General features: G+C 35.4%; 1 protein-coding gene across 1 annotated transcript in view; it reads right to left on the reverse strand.

Annotated features, from left to right (window-relative positions):
• The window catches only part of CFAP47 (cilia and flagella associated protein 47), a 258908-nt gene that overhangs the window by 70133 nt on the left and 178053 nt on the right, over positions 1-10722 (reverse strand). The window contains exons 53-54 of the mRNA XM_041399915.1: positions 9634-9741; positions 5955-6066 (exon numbers count right to left, since the gene is read on the reverse strand). Of these exons, the coding sequence (XP_041255849.1) occupies positions 5955-6066; positions 9634-9741 (220 nt within the window). The remainder of the gene's footprint in view (positions 1-5954; positions 6067-9633; positions 9742-10722) is intronic.

Below are 10722 nucleotides of genomic sequence, written 5' to 3' on the forward strand. Positions count from 1 at the left end.
TCAGCCAGGCTGGAGGGTCAGGGGTCACTGTCCCCCCACAAAGCAAGGCCTGTCCCATCCCCAGCCCCTCCACAGGGGCATTGTCTTGGGACATTGATGTCATCCAGTCTCTGTTGAGATGGATGAATCCCATCCATCACCCAAGCCTTTGCTGCTTTTCCTCACTGCCCCATGGCATTCCTTGCCATCCCACAGCTGAGCCCAGGCAGCAGCCACGCTGTTCCCGGTCTTGCCAGTCGTCCCCTGGGTGTACTTATAGGATAGAGTTACCTGGAATAAAACACGCATCATTCCAAACACTGATAAAATGATAATATATAAAAGCAAATCTTTAATGGAAGGGCCTTTGGGGTGCACCACATGGCAATATGCACATGTAATACAGTAGTTCTACAATTTTTACAAGGTTATTTGATTAGCAAACTATCAAATATTGTCCAATTAGAAGAGCAGTTGCTTAGGTAATTTAACCTGGGTACTGCCCCATTGGAATTGGTCTAGGGGATTCTTTATCCATTTCTTGTGTTTTCTCAGATTCTGGTTGGAAAACAAAACATCATTGTTGCAGGTTCTCTTCTTGAAAATAAGACTAAACAGTATTTCAGGAATGTGTTAGAAGGTTAGCTTATTGTTCTAAAATGTAGGGGAAAAGGGTAGGAAGAGTACTAGAAGCTGAAACCATGTATTAGCAGTCTCCAAAGCCACAAATATATGAAAATATAAAAAAAAGCTAAAAATCTTGAGTCATCAGTACGGGGATGTTGGTGTGCCTTGAACAACAGATATTCCTACTGATGGCAGTGGGAGGTAGATCGTGCAGAAGGGAGGTAGGTTGTGCAGAACACACAGCTCAGGTGTGCTCAACTAACACACAAAACGTAAAATGTTATTTTCTTTTTTGGGTGAGAAAGATTTAAAGTAATTCATCAGACTACTGTCATAACAGTTAATTAAACTTTCATTTGCAGTCCAGTTCCTACCTACTAGTCAGACCCATTTATCAAATGAAGACCTACAAATGGAGAAAGAATCGTAGTAGAAAACACTCCCTCCCAAATACTTTTTAATGAAATGAAAAAACTAGGTGAAGACAGGATGGCATAGACTAAGACTACATCATTAAATTAACACTAAGATTTTTAAATATTGAGTAATTTCAGTGCAAGACATCCACATTATTCAGAATAATAACTCTTCCACAGAGATGCAAACAGACAGGAGTTCGATTTCCAATAAGTATTATTTGACATATTACCATTACTCAGAAAATGTGCTGCCACAATGAATCAAAACTATCAACTATGGAGCTATGATAATCCAGATGACTGCCTGCTCTGAATGCAGAAAGAATTATTAATTTTTCCGTTATAGATTTGGTTTTAAAATTAATTTTGAATTTTACAGTATGATGTTCTGTGAATCCAACAAGTAATTTGTTTTGAAATAAGCTAGGCAAAAAAACCCTACTTACTTTCTACTGAAATCCAAAAAAAATTAAATTGCTTCCAAAACTAGTATTGAGAAATAATGCTAAACAATATATTTTAAGAAGGTCATAGAATCATTCAATTAAATATGCTGATGCTAACATATCTCCTGCCTTTCATTTTGTTTACATAAACAAATGCCTTCCACAACAGTCAGGTGAAAAGGAACTGATATCATTGCTCTTCATAAGATCTCAGCTATAACAATTCAAATACAGAAACTGAGTCTGAAGTTAACTGCAAATACATTATTCCTGTTATAAAATGAAGAAAAGAGGGGAAATTTTCATTAAACATAAAAGCTTGTTCTTTACTCTGTACAAAACAGTACTCATGGTCATTAAGAAAATCCTTACAGCTTGCACACAGACATTGCACTCCTCTCTGCCAGCCTTTTTCTATTAAGTTATTTGTCCTCAATAAAAATTGTGTTTCAAAGCCAGACAGGGAAGAACACAGCCTAATGGAAAATGTTTAGGCTAGTTTAAGCCAGGAGAATAGCAAACTGAAGAGTTACAGTGAAAGTATGTTTCTTTTTGGCCGTAGAGGTGATTGCGATTGTAAGACTTTTTTGTGCATCGTAAATATATGTCTATGTCAATATAATACACATATATGGGAAATACATCAATGTATTTATATAGAGGAAAAGTAGCAAATTGGGGGACACATTATTGATGACTGAAAATTTTCAGCGGTGAAATGCTGAACCTGAATCCTTTTCTGCTAAAGACAAAGAAAGCTGCAGTCAGGACAGAAACACAAAACTCAGCATCCTAACGACTTTTTTCCCAGACACTCTTAATATCCAATATGCTAATGGAAAACAAGTTGGAATTTTACAGTAAACTTATGAAAATTCACTTTCTTTCCAATTTTTAGGTAATTTTGCAGCATTTATGAAGTTATTAAGTTAGTTTAAGGCTGACAAGCAATGAAACAAAAATTAGGCGCAGCTTGTTTAAAAAAAAAAAAAAAAAGGAAAAAACTAGGTGAACATCCAAATCCCATTAAAGGGGGTCCTTGAAAGCTTTTATTAATTTTTTATCAAATTTTTCAAATAAATCCAAGATGTTAGATTCTATTTAAAGTGACTTAGGCTACAATTGCAAAGCTGCCAGCAAGATATGCAGTCTTCTCATTTTTATCAGTTTACAATGGGTAACAGAGCTGCTTCTAATTGACATGAAGCTGACGAAGGATTTAAAGCCTTTGAATTTCATTTAGACTTCATTATGCACCCTGAAGTTCAGGAATACTTGAGCCTAATCCAACTGGACCTCAGGAAAGCATGTTATTACTGATGTCCATACTTAAAGTTGAATCAGATCTATAGAAAATAATTATTTGTGATATTTCAGTAATGCCCTTTGTTCCAAACTGCAACTGGAACAAACAAACTTACACACACATGGAAGTATGATAATAACATTGGATATTTTTTTAAAATTCTGAAATATTAGTCAAAATTTTGGTTATTAATTTTAGGCAAATATGTTAAGAGAAGAAAAAGATTTCTTTGATATCACTTGGATCTGGTTTATTTAACATAACTCAGGGACTGAAGAAATTGATTTAAGGCATTTTCTGATCAACATCCCAGTACATTCAAAGGTCTTTCATCTTAGATGACATAAAAACAAATACGGAAATTTACATGAAATATCAAAGTTATTGACCTGACTCTACTAACTCTATTCAAACATAATGTATCTTCATTGGAAAATCCCATCTTCAATCTATTGTTCAAACAATTTTCTCTTTTCTGTTGCCTTTCATCTGAGAGTTGCACAAATCGTAACCTTTCTGCTGAGAAGAAGGTGTTATTTGCTTTAAAGAGAACAGAAACTTGAATGATTAAGATGGGAAACTTTTTCCACACATAGCGAAGGCTTAGAAATGAGTATTAATATAATCCAATGCCTAGAACATGGAGCATGGTTTATGAGCAGTCATCTTCTGGAATCTGAATGCAGTGTTGTTTGGAGGTTCTAAGCCTAGGATGCAAAATACTCAGGAGAAGTAAGAACACGTGGAGTTTTGTGTCCAGTTCTGGGCTCCCCACTCCAAGAAATACAAGGAATTTCTGGAGAGGGTCCAGCAGAGGCCACAAATGTGATTGGGGGCATGGAGCACATGGAGCATCTCTAGTGAGGAGAGACAGTGGGAGCTGGGCCTGTTCACTCTGGAGAAGAGAAAACTGAGAGGGGACCTCATCAATGTGTACAAGTATCTTAAGGGTAAATGCCAAACTCTTTCCAGTGTTGCCCAGTGACAGGAAGTTCCACCTCGATATGTATGAAAAACTTCTTTCCTGTTAGGGTCACTGAGCACTGGAACATGCTGCCCAGAGAAGCTTTGGAGTCTCTGTCTGTGGAGATATTCAAAACCTGCCTGGGCACAATCCTGTGCAACTCCTCTGGGTAAACCTGCTTCATACCAAGCGGGTTGGATTAGATGGTCCTCACACAAATCATGCTGTGATTCTGTGATGTAAAGGCTACTCCCTGACTTTGTCACCAAAACTGAAGGAAATAACATAACCTCTACAAACATGGGGCTGTAATGGAAGAAATAGGTTCAAAAAGGGACAGCTACGTGAAATAAATATTAAGTAGTTGCATTTGGCACCCAAAGTTATCCTGTAACTGGAAGAACTACTGCAATTAACTAGGAACAGTTCAGAATTCAGTCTATAATGATATACAGGACTGAGGATTACAATAAAAAGGAGAGAGAAAATTACTGCAGTTAGTGTTGAATCTGTCTTTTCCGACACAATGTAATGTAGCTATTGTTGATGTGTGAATCTCTGATGATAAATTATGAGAGCATAAAGATTTTATTCTTGTTAATTTTCTGCACAAGGTAATATGCAATCTGCAGCAGCCAAAATTCACTATAGTTAAATCTAACCCACTTCTGTGGCAATGACCCAAACATAATACACATATAATACTCCCAGACAATTAATATAGTTTGCATCCACTATGTTTCCAAGCTCCTATTCAAATACAAATTCATTAAATAATTAGAAATAGCACATATCAAGGTTTAACATAGTGTATAAAGAAGTATTATTGTGCATGATAGAAAAGACAGACTAGAAAAAATTTCATGTTTTATACTTTTAATTTAATGGAATCCTACATACCAGTATATAGGGAAGCTGAGTAAAGAAGTTTGATCTCCTTTAGCTGTTACCATCAAAACCCCTTTTAGGAACCTTTGGTCTGGCTTTACTATTATATTTGAGGCTGAAAGCTGTTCAGTTTCTGAAAACTGAACCTATAATGACTATGTGTCATTCGTCTATTTTCCCCATACAGTCTTTTGTATCTTCTTAGCTTTATTTTATTACAATATTCTTTTCTTCTCTCTCTGATTCTTAAATCATATTGCAGGAATAGAATCAAAAAGTTGTGAAATAGTTTGCTTTGGAAGGGACCAACCAACTTTGGTGTCTTCACTGAATTACCTTCTTCATGTCTAGAAAAGGCACCTTTTCTTTCCTGTCTAGCACACATTTCTTTATTTATTTTTTTTTCTTTTTCTTTTCATGTTAAAAGTTCTGAATTCATATCCTAAGAGGCTGTGATGGAGGCACTCGATGCCACTCATTCAGACACGGAGTTTACATGCATCCTTTACATCTGCCCTCCCTTTTCTTATCTCCCCATCATGAAGAGGTCCCATATTTTATAGAATTACCTTAATAATACCCAAAGAATTGCGCATGGGGCCTGCAGTATTAACTAGTATTCAGTGGTCAATAAGAAATATTTTTCTGAAATCTGACCAACTAGAACTCTAGCAAATCTCAAAATACAAATGCTGAGCCAATCAACACCATTGTTTTTCCTAGAAAGGACATGAATGTTAGGCAGCAAGATGGAAGGGCTTCTGTGATGGAGGAGGAAAAAGTGGAATACAAAACAAGAGGGTTAAGAGAAATCACTCTCAAGGTAACTGTGAGTTTGCAGAATAAAACGATTCTAGGTATTTGCTTGAAGCTTCTTTGCAGCTATATTGATCAAATTATTATTCATAAGCCTTGCAAGTTGCTTATAATATTAGACATTGTTGCATTCTTCCATTAATAGTTTATCTACTAACCTAAATAATTACTTAGTTATTCTGATGATTATTAGATACTTATGAAGCTTCTATCTAGCTGCTTTGTTTACAGCTTCTCCTTCTAATATCTCCTCAATTATTTACAACCTACACTGCAGCCCTGCTCAAAACCATTCCTCAATGCATTCCAGGAAAGAAAAAAACATCTGTTCTTCAGCTTGAATTGCTTTTCAAGTTTAATTGTTTTCTTCCTCAGGCTATAAAATCTCTAAAATATGTACTTAAAATGTCTAAAAGATTGTATATTCTGAACCCACAGTACAATACATAATTCAATTTGTTTTAATTTGTCTTCTATCTCTTTTATGAAAGCACTGAAATCTTACTTACAGGTTGTTTTGGGTCAGTCTCAACTGCAAAATGGCTGGGATCGCTGTTAACTATTTCTAGTGCCAGAGTTTCATGAGTAGGATTAGCAAGAGGTATGTGTGTATAAACCCATCTGGAAAAAATCATATACACAATGATGATTTATTACAAAGCTCCTTCCATTATATGTCATTATGCATAAGGTTTTTTTTTTAATTTCCTGAAAAGTTCTGGCGTTTTTATTTTAAACATAACAATTAAGTTTTATTGCATTAGCATTTCCTCACTAGTGTCGAAACATATTTAGTAACTTAAATTATTATTCATAATCATTATTAATAACAATAAATCCTTAATTCATTCAGTGTTTCATTTTGTTCATTTGTTGTGTTGTTTATTACAGCATAATCATAGAATCATTATGTTACATATGTAGATTATATTTTCTAATGAGAATAGTGACCCTCCCAGAACAAAGATTGGAGTATGCTGATTGCTTAAATTAGCTGGCCCTCTATTTTACAGACTTTCCTTCTTTATTTTCCAGTTAAAGAATATTCATGAGATACTTTAATAGCAAGAAAAATTTTTAAATAATTCATATGACTCCCAAAATTTCCTCTATTCTGGTCAAAGTATTACATTTTTTGTTTTCAGTGATGTCATACAACCATAAATCACATCCTTGTTGTAATACCAAGGGACACAGGGAAGAGGTTCAAGGTGAACAAGTGAAAACAGTAAATAATAAAAGTTTGAAAAATGAGATACATGTATTGGTTTTGTTGTAATTTGTCTCCTAATGGACATTCCCTCTAGTCAAAGCTGTGGCAGGTCAACTGCCAGATTGCTCCACATATTTATCATCTGAAAAAAATTAGTCCATTAATCACAGCTAAATGAGTAAGGAAAAAGAAAATATAAAAAGCAACATTCAGCAGACATTTCAGTCCAGCTTTATGACTGTAACTTCAGACCCTAAAACCTGTTCACAGGTGGACTCCTTCCAACCCAGCAGTGACATAAATCCCCAGCAGCAAGCACCAGACTTGTTTTTAACAGTGTCAAAGCATTGCATCAGTGAGATCTCAAAACCTGAGAGTAAAGAAATATTAGGAAACTTTCACACAGGAACTTCAGACTAAGTTGATAATTCCCATTTTTCACATTTACCCTCTCTACTCTTTTTTTTTTTTTTTTTTTTTTTGGTCTGGTCTCTTTCATATGTAATACTTTGTCAAAGGGAAAACTAAGTTGGAATATCTGAAATTTCAGTAAGGAATTACTGGATTTTAGAGGTTCTTCAAGTCATCAAAATCCTGCCACCCCACACAGATTGACTATCATGGTTATGCTGGAAAAATTGTTGCATGTGACAGTAAATTCCAAGTCACTGTGAATGTCATTCAACTGACTCATCTTCAATGACCCTACTGTGGAGCCCGTAACAGGATGGATAAGGAAAGATGAAAAATAACAGGAAAAAGGTTTCCCTCCTTAGAGACATATGCTAAGGGATGTGTTAAATCTACCTTGACACAAACAAAAAGCAGATCTGACTATGATAGCCCCAAAATTTTAGGGAATATGAAGAGGGACTAAAGGAAAAATTGTTAATTTTTTTTTCATCTGTCAAGAGTTGGTTAGAAATGGATTCTAAGTTATCAGTGGGGGCTTGGTCCTAATCCAATTCTAGGTAATGTTTCAACGACACAAATACCTAAATTTTCAGATCAATAGAAAAAAGAATACAGTGAGGACACAATGAAAAACATTATTCTTCTATTCATATTTTAATGCTTCTTCTGCATTCAAGGAAAAGGTAGCAGAATGGAAGTTAATCTGTTAAAAAACTACAAATCTTCACCAACCAGAAATGCTTCAAACATTTCATGATGTTTACAGTTCACATCTCTGGTTACATAGCAAGGAAGTATATTCATTCAAAAAAATCCCAAACTCTTCTTAGACAATACACAGATGTCTACCTGCACTGCTTCTACATGTTCAACATACATTAATGCAGCTAATTTACTTGGACTGTCTCACTTTTCATGAGGCAGAGAAATTCCCAGTAACTGAAGAGCAACCTCAATGCCATCACTGACTGCCATTGTCCAACACTTTGCACTTCAAGAAGAGTGCTGATGACATTATGCTGACACTGCTGGACACCACCAAAAAGAGTGTGGCACCATCCTCTTGGTACCCACTTTGTGCTAGTTATACGTACTGATGAGATGCCCTCCCAGCCTTCTCCTCTCCAGACTAAAGAGGCACAGCTCTCACAGTCTTTCCTCATAAGAGAGGTTCTCCAGACCCCTCCTCATTCCTGTGGCCTCCACTGGACCCTCTCCAGTAGCTCCTTGTCTTTCTTGTACTGAGGAACCCAGAACTGTCCAGAACTGGACACAGTGTTCCTCCACATATTTACAGATACAGGAACTACAGCAGGCATGTACTTGCAAAGGGGAAAAAAAAATCTCATTTGCAAAAATAAAGCATGGGCTTTGAGGAGTTTTAGATAAGAGCTTTGACAAGAGTTAAAGTTAATGGAGCTAATCTTTTCCCCACATCCATTTTACTTGCAGTAGAAAAGGATGACTTGCCATTTTCCACTAGACCATTTGTGCATGTAGATTCCAGGCAGTGCATGTCAGAGAAAATTATGAGTGCCAGAAAGTCTGAATAAAAAGGTTTTAAGTAATTCCTGACTCCTAATAGCAAGAGCCTACATAGTAAAGAAAAATTATGGTTTTTACTCCAGTCAGTCCAGAATTTTAAAGTAAAAGCCAGGAAATAGCACAACTTTTTTTTTTTTTTTTTCTTTAGAACATAATAAGAAAGGCATTGTCAGTTATTTCCAGTCTGCGCATCATATTTGAATAACAGAATATATTCACTCACAAAAAATTAATCAGGTAAAATTTCATGTTGTGCTGTCTAACATTTCTGCTCAGTCTTTAATGTATGTTAACTACAGATTTAGTCAAAGATAGAACAAAGTAAATGGAATTTAGCATGCAGAAGAGCAGTGTGTCCACAGAAACTATTAGGAAGTAGAGGTAATATGTGGAAAAGCACTGCTGAAGTTTTGACAGTCTTCAAAGTCTTATCCTCAAAGTTTTAGTTTATTTCTGGAAAGTCCGAACTGAACTGAACATTATGCTGTCAAAATACACATTTTGTTGAAGGATGGTAATAATTGGGTTAATTTCTTTAGGGCATTCATTTTCTTAATACTTGCAGTGTTTCAACCATGTCTACCCCCAGGGCCTGCAGGGCAGAAGTTGCATTATTTTGCAATTTCTTGAGAGGTTAAAATATACTGCTAAGTGGTATACAAGCATTTATAAAGCAGGATTTTCAGTAAATTACTAGTTCAGAGGGAAGGAAAGAAACAGAAAATAAAGCAAACCTACAGAGCTCTGTACAATGGACCTGGGTACTTACATGCTGCAGTATGATTTCTACAAAAATAACTCAGAGGAAGTTTACACAGAGGCTAAAATTTAATTTTTTTTTTTTTTTTTTTTTTTTTTTTTTGTAAGGAATATTTCACCTGCCTGCAAATATATCTAAAAAAATATTCTGCAATCTACTACAGCAGACACAGAGCACTATTCTGACTTTAAACTCTTCATATGTTTTCCATGATACCTAAAAGCAGAGACCCAGTCCAGCACCATGAACTACTCACTTTCCAAGCTCACATCCTATATCAGGCAGCACAGTTGGTGATGGCTTCTCTACATTGAACTTCAGAGCATACCAAAATTCTCCAACCACATCTGACCGGAACATGACACTAAAAACAGATACATGAGATTAACATGACAACTGTTTTGGTTTTTTTTCAGATCATTAAAAAACCCCAAACAGATTAAAATTCAGGAGAAACCTAATGAGTTCAACACAGTGACTCCTTTAATTAGATCATATTTTTGTTCTAATCCTTCTCACTGGTATCTGAATTCAGCTACCAAGTGTAATACTATTTAGAATTACTGATACAACAAAATCTCTTCTTCATTTTAAATTCTACCAATAAAATTAATTTGTTGCTCATAATTTTTGTTTGCTAGCTTGCTTTTATCAAAAATACAATCCAAACATATTTCAGCTTATAAGAGTAAGCTTTAATTTCATTTCAATATCACAGTATTTTCTTTTCAGTCATTTTGAAGGGCAAAGTAACAGATATACTATACACTAATTTTAAAAAGGAAAATTTTTTCAAATCTAGTGATAAAGTGAGAAATAGATATAGACACATTCCTATGAGCATGGCAAAGAGATAGACTTCAAGGAATAGTCAATATATAGTTTTGATATACAATCAAGGATTGTAATGACTGAAAATTGTGTCCTGCTAGGTGAGATAGCTACAGCAATATATTTCAGTTACAGCCATTCTAATATAGTCCTTTCCTACTGCAGAATTTCTTTTCTATTTCTTGAGGATTTTTGAGTAGCTGAGTAAACCAAAGCACTGGAAGCATATAGAAATTAGAAGAAATGCACTGTACAAACCCATGAGCCTCTAAGGATGAGTCCTTTTTCTAAATTATAGATAACTATGTCTATTCCATGACTTTATGGTTCCAGACCATCCCCTGTGCTAACAGAGCTTTTAAAGTGAGCATAAAACAGCTTTAGGAAAGAATCAACCATTTGAAAAGATACACCTGCCACAATCCCTTTTTCCAACAGTTCTTCCCAGCTGCTAACATAGCAAAGGAAACAGACCATGGCTTCAGAAAAATAAGTTAATAGTGTGGATGTAATG

The sequence above is a fragment of the Onychostruthus taczanowskii genome, unplaced genomic scaffold (genome assembly GCF_017590055.1).
Source record: "Onychostruthus taczanowskii isolate IOZ18803 unplaced genomic scaffold, ASM1759005v1 scaffold17, whole genome shotgun sequence".
Classification (NCBI taxonomy): Eukaryota; Metazoa; Chordata; class Aves; order Passeriformes; family Passeridae; genus Onychostruthus; species Onychostruthus taczanowskii.